Source organism: Malaya genurostris, chromosome 3 (genome assembly GCF_030247185.1).
Source record: "Malaya genurostris strain Urasoe2022 chromosome 3, Malgen_1.1, whole genome shotgun sequence".
NCBI classification, from domain to species: Eukaryota; Metazoa; Arthropoda; class Insecta; order Diptera; family Culicidae; genus Malaya; species Malaya genurostris.
This window is the reverse complement of record NC_080572.1, coordinates 38,529,586-38,551,630: the sequence shown is the minus strand read 5'-3', so window position 1 is coordinate 38,551,630 and position 22,045 is coordinate 38,529,586. Positions and strand designations below refer to the sequence as shown.

At 37.9% G+C, this 22,045-nt stretch overlaps 1 protein-coding gene across 3 annotated transcripts in view; it reads left to right on the top strand.

Annotated features, from left to right (window-relative positions):
- LOC131437783 (uncharacterized) overlaps positions 1–22,045 on the top strand; it is a 215,709-nt gene that overhangs the window by 177,702 nt on the left and 15,962 nt on the right. For all 3 annotated transcript variants that reach the window (XM_058607353.1, XM_058607351.1, XM_058607354.1), the window contains one exon: positions 9,022–11,271. In XM_058607353.1, the coding sequence (XP_058463336.1) occupies positions 10,529–11,271 (743 nt within the window). In that variant the 5' untranslated portion in view covers positions 9,022–10,528. The remainder of the gene's footprint in view (positions 1–9,021; positions 11,272–22,045) is intronic.

Sequence of the window (22,045 nt, the reverse complement as noted above, 5' to 3'; positions counted from 1 at the left end):
AGGTTTGCCGTACCATAAAACAACTCATCCGCGCTAGTAACTACAAATCATTGAACGGCTGTTGAGTTATACCAAAAACAAAACATGGCTTGGAAAAAAATACTAACGTTTGGTTGAATATTTATTTTCGGCTCGTTTACAATCGACAAATAGCAAGGAAGCAAGCAAGTCCATCGGTTAAAATCTATTGCATCACATTAGCCACTAAGCAGCGCATATACCTACAGTCGATTAATTCACTGTGTGGGAGCGAGCAAGCGCCAACAGTGAAATTCTTCGAATTTTCGATTCGAACACTAGCGCTTACATGTTGCTTCAGCACTGGTGCACTGTCTCATCGCACATGGCAACCAGGCGTCAGCTAATCAAATCGATCAGGTTACTAGTCCGTACCCTGATTGGCAACCAGCTGGACACAGCAAATACCGAAAGCGTAGCCAATTCCGTGAAGCTTTCGTAGGTTGAAGCTAACTTTCCAGCGTGCCAGGTCGAGTTCCCCGCGTCAGGAAGAATGGTAGCTGGGCGCGCGATGGGAATCGAATCGAATCGAATAAAATTAGTGGCGGTGAAATTTATTCGAGACCGTTTGACTGCCGCGCTCTACCTAGGAAGTACATATCGACGAAGCATATTTTTAGTAATTTACACTCTGGCTTTTTGGTTTGCTATTGCATTGTGTGTGTGTGTGTGTGTGTGTGTGTGTGTGTGTGTGTGTGTGTGTGTGTGTGTGTGTGTGTGTGTGTGTGTGTGTGTGTGTGTGTGTGTGTGTGTGTGTGTGTGTGTGTGTGTGTGTGTGTGTGTGTGTGTGTGTGTGTGTGTGTGTGTGTGTGTGTGTGTGTGTGTGTGTGTGTGTGTGTGTGTGTGTGTGTGTGTGTGAAGTTTCCTCCGATGTGATAGGGGAGAGAGAGAGAAAGAGAGAGAGAGAGAGATAAATAGATAGCACAAAAAAACCGCTCTAGCGTCTATCGTTCATCATGTCCATGAAACTGATGGGTCGAAAGTGATGGGTAATAATTAAATTGATGATTTTAATAGCTGAGGTTTCGCGGTACTAACTGCGAAACGTTTGAAATGTAATTCCTCTTTATTTTATGAAATTATCATTTTTTTTGCAGTCGGAATCAGTTCAGGGATGTAACTGCATAACTGTTTGTATGATTTCGCGTTAAATAATAATTTTCCTTTCGGAAAAACATTATCGGAATTCAAATCATTTCCTGTCCACTCAAATATCTGACTGCCGCCACGGTCGCCATTGGTGATGGTTTCGAAATACAATTAGGCCGTGTGACCTTTGCCATCGACATAATGATTATTATTTTCATCAGGGAATTCGTCTGTCGCGGAGTTAGTGTGGTTACAACACATTATAGTTAGTGAGTTAGTGAGTGCTTCGGTGGTAATTTGATAATTTACTTTCCCGGTAATTGTTCGGTTGGACAAACATACGACTGGAACACCTTCGGGGGCGGCTAGGCACCAGGAAAACCAAACCTACAGCTAATGGTAGGATGGTGTTGTCATGACACTCGACCATGGAGTGGCGGATTGATTAGTAATGAGGCGAAATAGGACCTATATGTTTGTAAACACCGGTTCTGCCCGATTCCCGGGAGATCATAATTATCGTATCGAATGTTTTGTTGCATGGAAATTGTGTGCACGCTGTTATGCTCCATTCATAATTGGGTGTCTATGCACTGTGTGGAACGGTAGAGCACGGTTGCATAGCATCGGATAGATCGGATTGATCTTTTTGAAACAAATCATTTGTATTACAACATTTAGTTGAAGAGTTTCCAGCTGCATCCATGAGTTCAACCAATAGCTAAATTAGAATAGAAATTATGTAATGATACAAACAAACTCGAAACAGTTTATGAAATTACCAACAAAATGTCTGAAAATAACAGCTTATTTATAATTTATAGAAGTTAATCGTTTGATTCAAATAATATTTCCGAGTAGATTTCATAATTAATGACGAGTTACCTAATATGATATTTAAGTAATAAGAGGAATATGTTTTAATAAATTCAAATCGTTGTGACTATGTTAGAATTAAATTAGGATAAGAATTTTATGTAAAAGTGATGCTACGGCGAAGAAAAACTTATGTAAACTGCATTAAGAAATAAACGTATTTTTGAAAAAAAAAATTAGTTGAAGAGTAGTTGAAAAGTAGAAAATGCGTTGTATTATTCCAAACATTCCTAGTCAATTCATTTGCAACTAAATTTTTCACTATGAATAGTTCTAATGAAATATATATTATAGCTGAAAGATCGGATTTGAATTGAAACGGAGAAAAGAAATAATAATCAAAAAGCATGAAATATTTGAAATAATTTTCCCAGGAGAGCAGTTTCACCGCAAATGAGATTTTTTTTTGAAATTTTATGTTATATGTTATATTTTGATTTGGCTCATATTTTTCATAAGCATTATTCATAACCAAACAAAAACATTTGCATCAGCAAAAATCCCTTGAAAATTTTCAATAATATATGCTTCAGAAACGGTGAGTCCGATCGATTTGGTGTCTTCTGCAATGTTTTAGGTAATTATAAAGACTGTAAAAATAAATTTAGCCCTGTTGAAAAAAAAATTTCGTTTGATTTTTATTTTAAAAAGAATACCTAAAATTCAAATATCTCAAAAAAGGTATTTTTGATATTTTTATTTTTTTATATGTTGTAGCTGAAGTCCTACTGGCAAATTTCTAGAATGGAGAAATTATGTTTGAAAAAGTTACATGTTTCCAAAATAATGAAAATCGTGACAAACATTTTTTTAAATATTTTTAAACTAAATTTTATGAAAGAAGCTAAATTTCCAATGAGAAGTTCATCAAAATTTGGCTATATGCTACGGTTCTCGAGATACAGCAGTTTGGAGAAAAATTTGGGATTTTTTGTTGTTGCAATTTTTGGATTCAGAGCTTTTTTTCTCGAATTTTATTTTAAGCTCTTATGCAATGTTCAAGAGTCGCACTTTTTAAAGATTTCTTATTGTTTAATAATATCTTCAATTTTTATGCTATCATTACAATTTGAAAATCTAATTTCTATTTAATCTCCCGAAACTGGAATGGATGAATGGTTTTTTTTTGTATTCCTTGAATAGTAATTGTCTTTGAATATTGTTCATTAGGATCTTGCGTTGTATTTTCATGCTCTAATGTTTCTCCTCCCTTCGCTTTTGAGCCCAATTGAAAAGTTTCTTTGAATTTTTATGGGATGTTCACGTTCCTTAGCATGACTCGTAGCCATGCATTTTATTCATCATCCTACGGCATCACATTGTCTCTTACCATGCAATGCTGCGAAAAAATGCCATTAGCTACAATATATATAAAAAAAAACAAAAATCCCTTTTTTGAGATATTTGAATTTTAGGTGATCTTTTTAGTGCTGTAAAACTTCATTCAATTCAATTGAAATCGAATGTGAGGACACATTGACGATCACTCTGCTACAGTAAACTTCACATTCTAACACACTATCTTCGCTGTCGCAGCGAAGGGGCGTCATCCCGTTCTTCATTCGTTTCTCTTTCTACCGATGCTCAGTTTAACCACCGTCAGTTTATCTCTTGAAGTAACAAAATATCTCTTACAATTCAATGAGAGAGCGACCTTCAAGTGAGGTTCATGTAAACATTCGAATTGGTTCAAGATCGTGGATGAAAGGTAATCCAGTCAATATAACTGAAATATCAATTACAAAATAAACATGAATTCATTGTTCCTTCTTTCAGTTTTTATTTTTAATATTTCGAAACACATCTCAATGCATTTCAAATAGTCAAAATTATCGATTTTAACTTGCTGGTGATAATTGAAAACTCAAATGAGAACCACCACCCTCTATTTATCGTTATGGCTGGAGAGAATTTTGTTTTATCGAGTTGATGTTTAGGCCTATTCATTCGCACTTGTTCACTATTCACAGTGAAGACAAGGAAGACAATTAAACAGGTAGACTACTTGGCACTATAAACTGAAGAAATAAAACTTCAAGTGACTAGGTGAGGTTATTCAATTGACGATGAATTCTGGGAGCTTCGGCAACAAAAGTATAATGAATGAGAATGGGTATGCTGACAGTCAACGACCAAAAATTTCATTTTCATCTAATAATATTCGATTGAAATGAAGTTTCACCGCACTGGTTCTTCTTAAAATAAAAATCAAACAAATTTTTTTTCTAAACAGTTCTAAATTTTTTTACGTGGTCCTTGTAATTACCTTAAATATTGCATAAGACACGAAATCGATCCGACCCACCGTTTTTGAAACATATGTTATTGAAAAGTTTCATGAGATTTTTGCTTAATCCCTTCTCAAAACTAAGGCTAGATTAAAAATGACAAACTTCTGATGCAAATTATCTTTTTTGATCATAAAAAATGCATATGCAACATTTGAGCCAAATAAAAAAATACATTAAAAATCGAACTTCGATTTCGTCCGCTTCCCTTATCGCCAATTTTTCGTGTCATGATTTGTTAGTAATTGTTATTTAGCTCATGACCAACCAATACGACCGAATGCGACAAATTCAGAGCCATCACATTCGCTTCGAATATGTTCAATGCTTCTGTGTCAGTGTTAGGAAAAAATCAAAACTTCGAAAATCGAGATCGAAATTTTTTACAAGTAATTTTCAGACAAACAATTATCGTCATTTGGGGGTTTCGTACCTCGTGGGTAGCCAGTTTGTGCAAAGTGCATATGACTTATTTCATGTTTTTACGTTTCGTTTTCGACTCATCAGTGCACAAACTGGCTACCCACGAGATACGAAACCCCCAAATGACGAAAATCTGTTAGCGATCAGTATGCCGTCAAATTTCTTTCGTTCTTTCGGCACGTCAGGTTAGACATAGCGCTTCGGCGCAAATAAGTGTTTTGAAAAATACATCTGTTCAGCGGATTATGTTGATCCGGGGGTTTTGCATCAACAGTTCAACATAATTTGCTGATGCACTGATGAATCGAAGACAAAACGTAAAAACATGAAAAAATCATCGTTTAGAAAACTCGCTGCAAAAAAGTTCACTAATGGTTTTTTGCAAACGTGATTCTCACTGAGACTGATTTTACATGACGAAAAAATCGTTGTGAAAAGTTCACTTGCGAACATTACATTACAACATTAGGTCCGTTTGCTACTTGGGAAACTCACGCCCTTGAAAATACCTAGGAAAAACTCTTCCAAGCTTCCTTTTCGATTAAATAGATCTCTCTGTACTGTTCCATAGTTCAACAAATATACCACTCGCCAGAAACTCCAGGAAGGTCATGCACACGCACTTCCATTGCGTTATACTCCACATAAAATGATATGTTGCACTTGATATTTTTATACTCTACACGAATTCAGTTGCTTTGCACTCCTCAGCGAATTGAATGTATATAACATTATTAGCTTTGTTTAATTGAAGCAAATTAGTTGTTCTTCAAACAAAACGTCGCCGTAGCATCCACCATATATAGTACATTGAAGATTGATCCTAATATGCTTCGAATACAGTCACAATAGTTATTATTTAATAACACATATTACTACTAGTTTCCTTAAATATCATATTAGCATTTCGGTATTCTATTAGCTAATCTACTCAAAAACACTGTTTTGATCAAACGATTAGCTGCTATAAATTGCATTAAAAAATAACATTTATTTTGTATGTACTGCACATGATCTTTAAACTATTATAGGTTTGCTTGTATCAGTACATCACTTTTATTCAAAATAAGATAGCTGACTATTGGTTGAACTCATGGAAGAGGAAGAAGGCTAACATAAAAAAATGTAAAATAAATTGCAACTCCAATAGTCTAAATGAAATGATAAAGATGTTTTATGTAAGGAAGGTCACGACAAACAAGAATGTGGCGAACAAGGACATTGGACCTTGGGTACGCAAAGAATTTATTAGTTGATACCTAACATCACGATACTTCATGCATGTCCAAACGACATGATCAATATCGCGATAACCTTCGCCACAAGCACAATGATTAGTCTTGAAAAGTTCGATACGAAGGAGAGTGCGTCTAACGTGTAATGATCCGACATGAGTCTGGACATCACACGGATGAAATCCCTACTCACATCCAGCCCCCTGTATCATCATCTTTATCTCATGAAACTTTGGTTTGGTCATTCAGGGGTTTGAATCATTTGAAAGTCCAAAACCTGTGCGATCATTCTTCTCATCATACGAAGCTGAGTGGGATCATGCTCTCTTGAAAAGAGCTCTGTTTTCTCCGCAAAGAACTCGATACCTAGATGAACAGCACTAACGGACAAGTTACTTAGGGTATCTTGCAATGGTTTTTGCAGATTAAAAGCTTTGTGTCCAGTAACTGAAACCTCGCCAATTGTCTTATACCGTTTTCGTTTTTGAGCATACAAGCGGGCGACTCTGACTCAGAGTAAAACGAACAAGTGGAACGCGCTCTAAACAACAGCTCATGAAAAAAAGGAAAAATAAACAAAGTCGCGTGGATGTCGTGGTGCGACTCGAGCAAACTACGAACGAAACTATCTGATTGGAATCCAATTAGAGCGACCCCAGGTTGCTAAAACAAACATCTCAAAAGTTGTTTGGGCGACTATGGGTCAGCTTGCGGGCTGCTCTGACCAATAAACGAAAACGGTATTAGTGTGCATAGGGTTACTAGACAGCTGTCAATGTCGTTCACGTATAAATTCTAGAGGAGCGGACTGAGGCATGTGCCTTGCGGGAGATCCATGTAGCTAATTCTGAATGTTTCCAGATCGCCATGTAAAAATACGCTGGAAGTCCATGCTGGTGGAGCTTGTCTGAAAGAACATCAATGGAAACTGAATCAACTGCTATGCCTAAAAAAACAGATGCCATTTGTTGTTTTTGTGCGAAGACAATTTGGATGTCAGATGAAAGCAATGCACGTCAGATGAAAGCAATCATTCGTCCCTTTATTCATGCAGAAGCCAAAGAATAATTTTTTCGATTATTTTCTGATGCAAGACAACGGCGATAACTTTAAGGGGACGGGTATAGCGTGATGGGTAAGTCGATGCCCTTTCACGCAGCCCACTTGGGTTCGATTCCCATCCCCGCATATAGGGTCAGAAAATTTTTCTGGCCCGAAGAGGCGAATGACCTTAAGGTTAAAACCTCTATAATAGAAGCAACGGCGATAACTTTCACTTGCATCCAGTCAGGTGGTACAATGTGTTGTTGCTCATGAAACTTGTTGAACAATTCCATCAAAGTGTCTTTTTGTGAGGTGAGGCAGACTGTTCACAAAATTGAATTTAATTCAAACCCAGGAGCGTTATTGTTACAAGACAAGAGTGCTATACAAAATTCAATCATTGAAAAGGGGCTATCAACATAGCATATTATTTGGAGGTGACTTCCGAATAATGCTCTGCGTCGGAACATAATCTGGGCAAACTTTCCTAGCAAAGTCAAATATCCATCGGTTCTAGTATTCCTCACTCTCAATGCCCACGTTACGGTTCCTCAATCGTCTGTCCGTATTCCAAAGAGTGCTCATTGAGGTTTCTCTTGACAAACCTTCGACAAAATGTCTCCAATAGCTACATTCCTTGGCCCAAAGTATGCTCTTGTATTTGGTTTCTAAAAAAAAATTTTTTCAAAATTCTGAGGAGTTCCTTCTCTTCGTTTAAGAAATGTCTAGAAAGCATTTTGTTTTGCATGTTTAGCATCGGAGCATTCTTTTTCTCACCAAGGGTTGGGAGGCCCTATGTTAGTCGTTGGACCAGGAAATCGTTTTGTTGGGTCTTGTCAAGTCAGGTGTGAGAAGAGCTTTTCTATTGAATTTAATATACTTGATATATTACTTTGGTATTCAATCCATATTAATTGTCAAATCATATGGAATATAAGCAATGCAATTGTTACTGCTATTTGATCCAGTCGAATCGAAATCGAGCAAAGAGATAAATCTAATGCACCTGGACGTGCAGGATCCGTGCCCTAGCTAGTTATGGATTCTATCGGCCTTCAACATCCGATTTGGGAATTTTTAAATGCGATTGGCTAGAAAACTACCATTCAAGTAATATCAGGAAATATGTGCTGTTTTTGTTTGAAAAGTTCCATTGGTCACATTGTAGTTATTTTTAATGCATTTTTAGTTTGACTCAATATTGAATTTCAATGTAAATTATTGAAAGATACCATAATAATTTACATTAAAAAAAATCCATTACACCAACAAGTAATTGAAACAGGTTTAAAAAATGCAGTAGCTGGTGAATCAACAACAACGATGAGTTACGTAATTATTTACAGGTGTTTCAAAATTTATGACCAATTGTGACATGGAGAGAAGCAAAGCAAAGCCTTCATTACATTCCTTTTGTGGAATTTGGCCTTTCTTTTTCAACAGACTTCGCAGCCGATGTATAGCGTACAGGATCATTGCATGGCTAGTACTATGATCCTACTGACACTAAGAATCCTTCCAGATCGGAGCTCGAACAGTATTGGCTGAAATGAAATGCTTGCTTGCTCCAAATACGTTTTTGACCTGATACGCGGTTGCTGAATCATGAATGTATATTTATAACTTCATCGGAATTGGGAGTTGAGCCATGCCTAATTGAATAACAGATTGAAATTGGTACTGCGAGAACCATGTAATGTAGTTAGCGATTTTTTAAATTAATTAACTCACCCTGAAAATTGAAAAATATTAATTATCCTTCATCTATATTTAAAAATAAATCGTCCGAGCTAAATAAAACGTTATCAACCAAATTCCAAAAGTACCACACTGTTAATTCAATAGAAGCAATAATCGTCCCCGAGATTCAATTCCGTTCCAATTCAATTTTACACCTTCGTCCATCAACCAGCCAGTGACGTACCATAGCTTGATTCGAGCATATCTGCCGTAGTTTCATCTATATCAGTCATCCTTCCATTCTCAGTTGTGTTTATTAATTTTAATTCTCACATTCGCTCTCTTTCTCCGTTCCTATTCATTTGCAGGACTCGATAAACTTGAAACCGTAAAGGATACCAGTCAACGCTGTTGGCTGGCTTCTCTCTGTATCGCCTGTGTGTCCCGTGAGAGTACCAACGACTAGAACCCAAGAGAGAACAAGGACATCCGTAGCCGCCGTTTAGCGCAGTAGTGAGTGTGAACCCAACGAGTGCGGAGGTATTACGTTTACGCTTGGTAATGGTATTTGCCTTCCATATCCTTCTCAGCGGATAACTCCGATTAGTGCAAAATATCGAGTCCGCCGTAGTCGAAGCTTAGTTGCACAAAAAGGCAGTTGCGTTTGAAACGCAAGACGGACATCGCCTCTGAACCGGAACGGACGTTGTCGATCAATAGAAGGAGCAAAATATAATCGGGGAATCGGGTCACGCGTGTCAACTTCAAGCGGGATTATCTCGCCTGTGTTCCGTCGGCTCCACATTCATTCGTTGGGGATCGCGTCCCCAGGCGGGTTGTGCGATGATAAATTAAAAGTGAGAATCAGTCCAGTTCTATCCGTTATTAAGCTATATATATACAAGTATACGTTCGGTTCCACTCGACGGACGGCTGAATCCGCCGGGAAGAATTCGTGGAACGTTCCCGTTTCGAAATACACACCGTATCGACGTTTTCTAGTTTTTCGGTCGAATCGAACATAGCAAAGCGGAAAAGAAGAAGCAAATAATTAAATATTCCGCCTGTGTATGATAGAAAGAGAGTGCTCTGTGTGTCTATGTTTCTTTTATGTTCCGAACCGTGCTGGCGGGAGGAAAGCAGTAGAATGAGTAAGCTTCTATCTGGTTCCCGGTGTTTCTAGTCCTCCTCTACACCCGCTGCCGCACAAGCGACCTTCCGAGAGCTGATTTGCTTTGCTTAGTTCACTCTATCATTAGGACAGACGCGCGGGGCTCGGCTGCTCAACTCGGCTGTGTGTTCAGTGTTAAGATCTCGAATAATTCTACGGTCGGGATCCAGTTCAGGATTTGTGTGAGTGTTTGTGTATTTAAGAGGAACGTGAAGAGCCCCGGCCTGGAGTGCTAGGGGCAACGAAGTAGTATTCTTGTTTCTTGTTCTTGGAGGTGTGCTGATGCTAAATAGAAGAAGAAACAGACATGTGATAAATATGAACACAGCAGTGTTCAGCTAAAGTTCTGAAGGCCTTTGCCTGCCTGCTAGGGAAGGAAAGGGAAGGTTGAGGTGAAGAAAGAAGAAAAATAAATTTCAAGTGTTGTGTTTTAGCACCGAAGAGGAAAGAAAAGCACCGAAAATGACGAAAATCTTGCATGAAACTCGAAGAAGATGTGCTTAGACAGTGTTTCGGAGCGTTTTCGCTCTAGTTTGGGATAATTCTCATCATTTCGGGGGTGAAAATCGATAATCCACTAGTTCTCGGGTGTGTGGGTTCAAGAGTGGAGAACCTCGTGAAGTGCGGGTGTGCTGTTTTAAACCTCTTGCACAGAAGGGACGAGGTGCGAAAGTCGTCCACCGCGGCACATACGGCCATTCACAATGCTTGCCGAAGGGACATTGCATAAGAAATACAAGATCTCCTTATCACCGGACCATACCGCCGCTAGCCAACGTGACAGCCGTGTCAGCAGTAGAAATGATATTAACGAACGAAAACAAGAGGATGTTTGCGGCAGCCTTAGCGGTACGATCAGTGATATCAGCAGCTGCTTACGGCTGCCGAATCCTGGCTGCTGCTGTAGCCAAACGGCGGGTGACGGTGATCCCATTAGCAACTGTAGCAGCAGTAGTAGCCGCTCTAGTAGTAATAGTAGTTCCCGCAAATCTGGTCGGCGGAGACAACTCCGACCGCCGGATACGGCGAAGAAAGTAAGGGTGAGATCCAGTACCGGTACAAACGTCACCTGCAGCTATGAACCCAGTCGATCCCGGAGGCCTAAGTCGGCTACCAACAGCTTCATCATCACACGCAGATATTCCTCCTTAGCGATAGTGTTAATTAGTACCGTTCTATTGTTGTGCCACTGTGGACCATCAGCATTCCTCTTCAGACCGAGTTGGGCAGTTCTGCTCGATGCTAATGGGGAAAGTACCGGACCGGCCGGGGCTCCGGTGCAGGCCTTCAGCGATGGGCTGGGAAATTTTAATTTGGAACGAAGCATTGCGGCCGTGTTCAGCCGGGTGGCATACGGTTCGACGACGACAACGAAACGCAGCATACCGGACAACGTGTACGTGCCCAGTCTGACAACCGTTTCGACGCCACTGCTGACAACGTTTAGGTGAGTACTTTTCCTTGTTTATTTGTTCGTTTTGTTGACACGTTCTATCCGATTGCGGACAAACATGAGTGCAGCGCACCACACCACCATAATCAGTTGACGCCGTCCGAAGACTGCTCGTAAATGTGCAGGAGGGAAGCATTGGACCAACGAAAAATCTACAATTGATTTATTGTGGGGGTTGTTTGAGTGGCTAAGGCGAACACTAAAAATTTCACGATTTATGGCCATGATAGACTTCCTCCCGTTCGCCCAAATGGGGAAAAGCGATTAGAGACCCGGTGGTATAGATTTCATGTTTCCTGACAATCAATGCTTCCTGGTCGTTAGATTTCGGAAAAGCTGTTATTCTTTCTTCTTGGGAAATAGCACATGTGCGGAAGCGATTCATTGTGATTATGATGCCCGTCCCGTTCATCTATTCACGTTGCATGCAATTATGCAATAAATGTTCAGTCAAAATAGATATGATTCGGAAGCTTGTGAATTAAATTTTTAGTTCTACCCATACCCATTCCAACTTACGGAAGCACTATACATTTTTATGTGGCGTGGTGTTGCGGCATCTGGTTGTTCTATAATTCTATAGTTTAAGTACCATTATGACAGTTACTTTGTGATAACCGTGTTGTTAGGAATTTCCCTATGAATATGAAGCAGTCTCTTATCTCGTAATGATTTTGGACTGTGGGAAAGTTTGTGGATTCTATCAACACCTACAGTAATAACGATAAGCTTTTAGTGTGACAAAAAAATGCTGATGTACTTGTGTAAAGGCAAATGAAAAATAACCCATCAATGTTAAGCTCAGTCAAATAGCCCTAATAGTACCCATAGTCATCTCATTAGTAGAGTCGCAATTTTATTTTGCCGATTACTCGACTTTCAATCAACGAATTGTGATAAAATCGGATACAAAATATTTGCTTCGGGTTTAAAACGCAATACCGCAGAAAAAAAAAATAATTCGAAATTGAAGCGAATGCACCTATTTTCATCTTACTCTTACATACTTATAATGCATTTGCATGGCCGAGTACTCGGTAATCATCTCGGCAGAACACAAAATTGGGAAGTCTCGACAATCTCAAATTCAACGTCAGTTATTGCCGAAATTGTCAGCAAACTGTCAGTTCGACATAACCATAACTGAATATCCGGCAAAAGCAAAGAATTTATTAATAACTTAATAAATTAATTTATTAATTAATAAGCAATTTATTAATAACTGAGCATTCAGCAATTGAAGGTAAACAAAGAATTCGTTTTTGAAGCAAAAGTACTGGGTTCACTAGTTACCGTTGCTGAACGGTTGTCCTTGTATTTGGTTGAAGTATCCTTTTCGCAGTTTCAGTGCATGATTTACCGTAGTGTGTGGGTTGTTCAAAAAACTGACATGTAATCAGCGTTTTACAAGGGTGTGTTCCGCCCTGACCACAAAAGATGTAAGACGGAATTACCTTGTGAAGTCGTATACGTACCACACGCACGCCATTTCGGATACCGGGAAAAAATTCGCTATACTTCCCTTTCGATGAGAAGAATTTCTCCGTGTTGCGGCATATTTTCTCGAACGAAATGAACACTGGCCTGCGGGGGAAGGTCATGTACTCGTACTTCTTTGACATGGTCCACCACGTGCACAGGGCTTTTGTGTTTAACACTGTCACACTCGACACTGTGCACCTCGCTTATAAAACGAAGTGAATTGCATCTTGTTCACCTTTAAACATAATGTACACACAGTTAGACGCCTTGTTGAATTGAATTTCACTTACATTATTAGCGTCTAGATGCATTCGTTCTTTAAGTAAGATTTCAATTTCGTTTGCTGCTTTGAATCAATAAAAATTGAATTTGGTCTTGTGGGCCAAGTTTCAGGCTTTTGTAAATCGTATTTGAACGTTTCGTATACTCTATTGTTCACTAGACTGTATTAGAGGCTGGGGTCCACTAGAAGATTGATAGTACCTTATTATCTTTCTCCGGACAAGACCAGCCCAGATGCCGTGTGGGATCCAGCGGAAAAAAAGTTTGCCAAGAATAAATCCACTGGGTTCCTGCTTCCATGTCGTAAAAGGCGACAATTGCAGGATTTTTTTTTCTTTCAGTTATCAGATTTTTCTACCTTACACATCTGATAACTAAATTATCTCTTCATTCAAAAATGAGTTTTGCACAAAAATATTTTCTCACCATTTTACAAGAATATGAACTCTCATCTGTTTCCATCTAGTTGGTGAGTTTAATTCGTTTTTTTCTTTCATGTTATTTCTTGTTTTGAAACATTATCAATTGAATGATAAAAATCAACTAGCGCGAAGATCCGTTAATAGTACACTTTTTTTTCTAATAGACACGTTTATTTCATAGGCAATAATTAGTACACTTTTAATAACATAGATCGGTGTGTTAAGTAAATAGTAGGAAAATGCTACTCATTTGAAGTAAATACATAAATAATTTAATTAACCATTTTTCGCGGCAAATTATATAGTGAAAATAGTAAACAATCCAGACGCGCGTGACGTCTGTTAACCTTTTTTTGGTGATTTTAAATATTTTTATTTAATTTATAGAATAATTAATTCATGTACATTATCTTTTAAGTAGAGCTTTCGGATGATTTCAATATGTCACTACAATTAAACAACTATTTTGACTAAATCCCATTCACTCGTCAGTTTCATTTAGAAAAAAAATTACACAGTTTCATTTAGGAAAAAATTAAAGAAGTTTTTATTCGTTCCACGATAGCGTTCAAAATTTTCCCTTAGTGAAGCAAGACTTTCCGGGACTTCAATATCGGACATTGTTGAAACGTTCACTCGGGAAGTCCTTGAGTTTTGTGGTGCATCCAAGCATCTTGAACCCGAAACATATTAAGTTGCGGGCGAATACATTACTGAAATTTATACTAACAAATATTCTACTCCCGTGACACTTGTGGAGTGCGCAGTAGTATATGCGGCCTCTAGTAACAACAAGTGCTGGACTAACATCCCTTCCCATTCCTTTGACGATCTACGTTCGGGCCTGGCCGGCGCCGGTACTGATCAATGGATTCTGGGATTCCCAGAAGATGTACATTGAAGGATGATTTGCCACAATTTCAGTTAATCCCGATCAGTAACCAGAGGTGGTCAGTCAAACTCAAGCTTAAGCTCTATTGTTCATTACACTGTATTATCTTTGTTTCTGTCGTCTCGTCCGTAAGCAATTTTCGACTGTGTCGGATGAGATGCGAGTTCCTCAATCGTTAATTCTCATTTACAAAGAAACTTTTACATCTGATTTCATACCACATAAGCAGCGCATAACCCGTGAAGGCACAAATGTTCAAAAACATTATCGTTAATTGATCACGCAATTTTCAGGAATCTCGATTATTTATGAATTTCTTAAACAATACACTATTTCATTATAAAGTACTCTGGTAGATTCGGAGTGGAACGAGTGTACTTATGTAGGAATTCTTTCCTTTCCGCACCATATATTTCGAAACGACACCCATATCAGTGTAAAGATATTTGTTTCACATCAATATTTTTTTTTTGCATTGCGTGTGAGCGTTGTTCGTCGTAAATCAATGTGTTAGTAACGACGTACACGTTTTTCGAAACTTACATTTAGAAGAATCCGATGCTTTTGGCGAGAAATGGAGATAATTCAAATAATCCTTTATGATCATCTGTGGCCCTGAAAAGTGCCTTGGATTGCAAGGACCTATAGGGTTTGCATTTAGGTTAAACTGGGATGGCTCTTGGCGTGTATACTCGGTAAAATACCGATTCCGCCTGTAATCGATTGTTTCATCTGATTCGGAAACCATTTGGAAATTACAGTGAATTACGAGTCAAATTTCTTATACTCGTAATTCACTATAATTTCCAAATGGTTTCCGAATCAGATAAAACAATCGATTACAGGCGGAATCGCTAGGTGTATTTGATACGAAATTCTTTAGAAACTTACACTGAATTCCGAGTTAAAGTGCGAATAATTTAACTGTGCAGTGGTATTCTCAAACACAGCGCTCCCATCATGCTCTGACTACTTCAATCGCTGTTAAATTGCAAAGTGTTCTCCCGCATGTTTTGCAAAAATCTGCTAAATACTTCATTCCAAACCTCTTCGGTGTTGTTTACTTTAGTCTTGAAGATTTCGGCAAAATCGACCTATTTGGTGTTCGCTTCAAACGAGCTACACAGATAGAAAATGTGAAACACATATTACTTTGGGAATCTGGCATCTCTGGCCATAAGCATAAGTTACTGAAACCAAATTCTCACAGAGCCAAACGTGACAGAAAGAACCACAAATCTCAGAGCTGAGCTAAGTAATTTCTTCTTTTCTTGAATCTGTGCAGTAATTCATGTGCACGGAAAAGACACTAACCCAACGGCAACAGATACTTGAAATTTCAAATTTAATGTATAAGAGATATGTGTAAATACACGCAATTTCGGTGCACAAGGCAAAGTGCTCGAGTTCAGAGCGCCACGTATTGGTTACGACAATGCGATAAGAAAAGATCTTAAGGCTGTCTTTGACCAGCAAGCGCAAACAGCTTATAATGAATTTGTGCATATTGTGCTTTAGGCAAAATCACTAATTATTTTCAATTTGGTACCATCCGGGGTTGGGATTCGAACCCAGATGAAAGGCATCGAATAACCCATCGTGCTATACCCGTCCCCAATTGCATATTTATTTTGGTCTCGCTACCCTTGAACCGCTGCACCCGAAATCATTCTCGGAACAGTAACGTTTGTTATACGCAGACAAACCACGAAATGAACCGAGACAGGCAAACTGACTTCCGTCCGATTGCTAAATGGCACTGTCTGGGTCTGATGGAAACGGACACAGGCAAGTGCTTCCTCAACCAAAGGAAAGGATCGGGATGGACGTCTCACTACTTAGTCGCGCGCGATTCTGACAGGAAACAGTTTATTGACCATTCTGCGCTCATCCAAAGGCGCAGGCAATTGATTTCGGAAGCAGTAAACAGTCTCGTAAAACTACGGTCGTACGGCTTCACTCACCACGGGAACAGAAAAGTAGAAACGCGTACAGTGAAAATTTTATTTCATTTAGTCATTCATAAAATTCTGCCGAAGAGTCCTACGTTAAAATAAATTATTTTCCCCATCATTTCTTAAAATCGTTCGAAATTTGAATAAATTGTTTCCCCTAAGGGTATCGACGATAGCAACGGCACGTGCACCCCCTACTAGAAACTCACTATTTACCATCTAACAAATGTAAAAGAATATCTATCCTTCAGCAGAAAAACTTTTTTCGTATACCGAACACAAAACAGCAGCAGGTGAAAACGACTGGTAGACGATAGCGGCGACAGTTTTGAGAATTGATCACAATTTCATTTGATTCGTTGACCCGCCGCGGGGGAGGAAAAGGTTGATTACACGACAGACAGACAAAGCAAAAACGACCGTCTAGTCTAGATTCCTTCAGCGAAAACTGAGGTACATCAGTCAATGTTTCAATTTCGATTTTCCAAACGATGAATGGCAGATGGTTGCGCGAGTTTTTGATGTCTAATACTTAAACGTAGCATGAGAGTGAGTATGCGTTTAAGAGAAAAGGTTCGTTAGGGTTAAAAGAGAGTGCACTGTACTGGTTGAATTTATTACAAAAAAAAAATGCTTTCTTATCCTGCTAGCATCGTGATAATGCTCTTGCTATTCAAAATGTCTCACTACAATTACGTATCTTTGATTGAGCTAATTTTTGTCAAATATTGGGAATGCTTTGTTATGTCGTTTTCGTCTGAGAAATCTACACCTACCCTAGGGTAAATTTTGAGTGCTTAAGTTTAATTACTAATTTAAATAAGATGAACTCGATTACTAATAAGAAAAAAATTATCGCTTCAACCGAAATCGCAGAATGGTAGTACCATAGAGCGATCACAAATCGCTATGTTACACATTCACAAGAAAAACTTAACTCTATAAAAATAACAGCAAGCATGCAAAACTTGACATAATTTCGTCGGATACAATACAAATACAAATTGAGACAAACAGAGTCTATGTTATGGGTTCGCGTGTTCGATGTTGGTTCCTAATATAAATCTAATATCGATCTAAGGAGAGTCGTGCAATTGTGAACGCGCTAAAGTATGCCGATTGATTGAAAATATCGATTATTAGAAATTTTGGTTGCCTTGTTCCACATCAATAGCTCGAACAATCTCATGGGGCTGATCCTTGTAGTTTTTTTTACTGGAAAATCTATATAGTTCGATTTGTCCCAATTCATAATAACAAAAATATGTAGGTGCTACATGAAAAAAAATATCGAGATAGTAGAATGTGCAAAAAATGGGCATGTCGGTTACGTAACTTTTATCGTTATAGCTCTGAAACCGGGAGTGTCAGTCATTTGATCTTCGATCTCAATGACCCAATAGTCAACAAGTGCTTTGTTAATTTTATATGAATTTATCAAAGCACTCGTAAAAATAACAAAAATAGAGAGCACCGAATTCAAAACCACCGTGACTAATTTGCAAGTAATTAGTAACAAATATATTATATAATTCACTAACAACTAGTTAACAAAACATATGCTATATATCATTTGACTCAGCTCGATAAGATCGCACAATTTTCTCGGAGAAGACTGAACCGATTTTAACAGGTTTAGGCTCGCTTGAAAGCTACTCTTGGGTTGTGAGAAGTTCAAACAACAGTAATGCAGGGTGGCAAGTGACCGGGAAAAAATTGGGAATTTGGTTTTACCGGAAAAAGTCGGGAATTTTAGTGCAAATCCGGGAAAAAATTTACTAGTCCTAATCTTAGTCACGATTTTCAGCATCATAATTTCCCTGATACAACAAATGAAAAGATGAATACCATTTTGTGTTTGAACTAGGAGTTCAGTACAAGTTTTGGAACTTCTTGTGGTCCCTCACAGGTTCAATGGTGCACAATCCATTGAAAATGGAGCCAACACCCCAGCAATTTTAAATCAATAAGAGCTTTCTTAGTTGCCATCAGTAACAGCACAATGAATGCTCATAATGAAAAATAAGGATAATTTTGATGCTTCTGCTGGATTTGTATTAAATATCTACAAATATTAGAAAAGATTTCAAGTCCAAATGACAGTTTCTCTTTATTTATTTTCTCTTTGTTTATTTTCTCTTTCAATTATTACGGCGTATTCCTGTATTTTCCAACATTTTTTTAAAAAGCCAATCGAAAGTTGATAGTTTCAGTCGTTATTCTATGCAAAGTGAAAGATAGAAGAATTGCCTATAGGACCGTAATAATTGAAAAAAAGAGTAAAGAAAGAGGGATTTTGCACTTTTTTGTCATTTGCACTTAGGACCTTTTCTAGTGTTTGTCTTCAAATTTCAGAATATGTATGGTAAAAGTAACATCAGGTATGATGGTGTAATGTATAATGGTAAAAGTAACATCAGGTGACATGTTTAATCAAATTTTTAAGAATTCTTAGGAGTTTTCGTTTTTTTAAGTGCCAGCCAATAATTCCCTTAATTTCATGAAAATTTGTCAAGTAATGTCAAATTGTGACAATACTTGCGTTGTAATCTTTGTATTGATTTCAATAGGATTCACAAAGTCGACTTTCATTTTATTCACCGTTTGCAAGGAGTATTTGATTTCCTTCTTTGACAGCTGAAACTGGTTTTTCAGAGTTCGGAAGAGCCTGTTCAGTGTCGACGATAAGAGAATCAAATTTAGATCATCTCAGTCACTAGAGGCATAGATTGTTGTTGTTTTTTCAAAGTGACAAGCGTACATTTTAAGAATTCTAGAAGCAACTGGTCAAACTGTCAACTCTGTGAGAAATTGAATGCACACATTCAGGAGAGGCTTCAGTGGCTTATGCTTATGGCAGTTGAAAACAAATTACTGTCTCAGTTGCAACGTCGTAACGGTTCTGATATCATACCATATGAGCAATGCACAACCCGTAAATTTAGTCACGAGACGTCACTGGTTGTTAGAAGGAATCGGGTTTGAGGGAGGAGTGTTGTGTTTTAGTTCATTCATTTTTAATTTTTAACCTTATACTATATCAGGCTAAAAATGTATTGGAATACACTAGAGATATTCAATCCGCGAAGTCCGCGAAGAACTAGTTCTCCTCGAAGGCTGAGTAAACTGGAGTTCTTTATTGAAGAATGATAGCTCTCTATTCTTCTCAATAGAATATTCTTTCGAAACGTTTGCTGGTTTGAGGAATCTGGTAAAAGTTCGCGAACTTTGAAAATGTATACAAAAGAGAATGATTATTGGTAGAGCACATGCTAAAAGACTTCACTATTATTGAATCTGTTTACTACAAAATATAATTTGTAGCTCTCATATTGTTTTCGAAAAAACATACAAAGTTTCAGAAAAACGAAAGAACGGTTCAATAGAACTAATTCTTTCGGTACAACTATCAAGTTTTCAACAGTTCTTTGAAATGAACGGTTTTGCCGATTTCTAGAATACCCTCCTAACTTGCATAAGTTTTAAGAAGGACTGATTTTCCAGATAGCCTTGAAAAGACTGATTCAGTGGTAGTCTTGAAAAAGATTGAATAGTTCGAAAAATAATTATTTTAGTTTTAATTGTAAGACTTTAAATTTAATTTTTCATCATTAGGCTTTCAAATAACTGATGATTTTTCTGGAAAACTACAAAACACCACCGATAATCGTCGAATATGATGTGAAAGCTGCGCTTAAGAGCATTATTGGAAAAAGCAAGAAGTTTAAATAAATTGTGTTGATTTTTCAAGAAAATTGCAAGAATTTTGATGCTTCATTCCTTCATGAAATGCAAGACTGATCACTTTCATCACCGTTGGAGAGATATGTTTCTTGTTTTAATCCTATTGCTACATCGAAGTTACTGGCGAAGTAAAAGACTAAATAAAGATGGAATACATTGTACTGGATGGTACTGTTAGTTCAGAAGATGAACGTTTGGGCAAACTGTGGATGAGAGTTTTAATCGTAGTTCCAAGGAGATACCCGAAAAATACTTGTTTCTCTACTCTCGATGTTTTTTTGACATGTTAAAAAAACCGGGAATTTTTAGTCTCGCGCACCGGGAAAACCGGGAAAAAACGGGAAATTGAAATCGCTAATTCACTTGCCACCCTGGTATAATGCATTATCACACCATGTGGTGGATTTGGAATAGGTTTTAACAAAACCATCACTTCGTTCAATAAAGTATTTCTATTTATTCTTAATTTTTCGAGAAATTGTTTTCTAATCTGGAAAAAACATTTCTCTTCTTTCATGTTATTTCTGAGGTGAGATGAGAGTTCAATTCAGACGCTTTTCTCATCGCTTATTCTTATGTGGTCTTGGTATTTCATTCCTGTAGTGGAATTTGACCTTCTGTTTCAACAGATTACGCAGCCGAATCAGAGTGTACAGAACCATTGCATGGCTGGTGCTACGATCCTACTGACACTACGAATCCTTCCAGATCGGGGCTCGAACATACGACAACTGGCTTGTAAGACCAGTTCCCTATGCGTTGAACCGCCAACCCAGGACTCCCATCAGAAAATTGATGAGAAACTACGGCAAGGCAAAAATCTCCAAATAACTAGGGGAACGTACCAAGTGAGCCAATTAGTTCTGATTTCTGAACTTGTAATACACCGTTCATTTCATTTTAATTTTGTTGATATATTCTTTATATCAGAAGTGATCTGCCAAAGATCGCCCTCACAGATTTTGTGAAGATAGGCGTTTCAGCACTATTCATAACACTCATGAGCAAAGTTGAACACTACTTTATAACTCTTGAAAGTGAAGTCGATATGTCTAAAAAGGCGTGATTCTACATTATTTATAGGTAATATTTACTTTCGTCAGAAAAAAACACACACTAAAATATGGAAAAGTTCACATCTCTTGTTGCTGTTGTTGTTTTATTAGCAGTTTAACCTTCCGGTCATTCACTGCACTTAAATTAGAAGAGTGTGTATTTTACATGTCATTTCACAATAATTGATACAATTCGTTTTTTTTTTCTTTGTTATTGTTAGAGATAGAGGATTATGATGTCGTTTTACTGGATTTTAAAAAGGTATTTCGTCCCAAATATTATGTACGTCGGAATCATGACATTCCGAAGAATCACCATATTAATCTGTATCGCAGTTTCATTGGGCGTGTTCTGGATTGCAGCGATGTTTCCTTGACACCTCCGGAAGTCAGGCGAAAGGTTCGTGGGTGTACGTTGAAACCAATAGTTTTTAGCGAAGGCAGCGTATCATGTAACGGTAAAAAATAGAGTGAAAGATTATGGATTAATGAGCTTGCCTTAGTTTTCGGTAATGTTAATGGGTTAGATCAGTAAAATGGTACCACTCAGCAAGAATTATTATTATGCTTGTTAATGATATTCCGGGCTACGGGCGACCTCCCCAAAACCCACGAAGAGATGGCGGAGGGCCCGCGTATGGTACAAACGGATGTGCCAGTTGTATCATGACTATAAGGTATCATAAATGTTCGCTTCCTAGTTCACATCTCTATGTGGGCATCATGCACAATTATTTTTGACATTTCACTTTTGGGTGCACGCAAAACGCAAACTGTTAAACATGACTGAACTAGTAGCCTTTTTCGTCACGAGATGGTGTTACTGTGATGTCTTTTTCGATTTGTGTTGGATTCGTTAAAGTGATCCATATTGATATATATTATATTTGCTAAGATGCAAGATTAGATTATTATTTTTCACTTAGCTTCGATGTA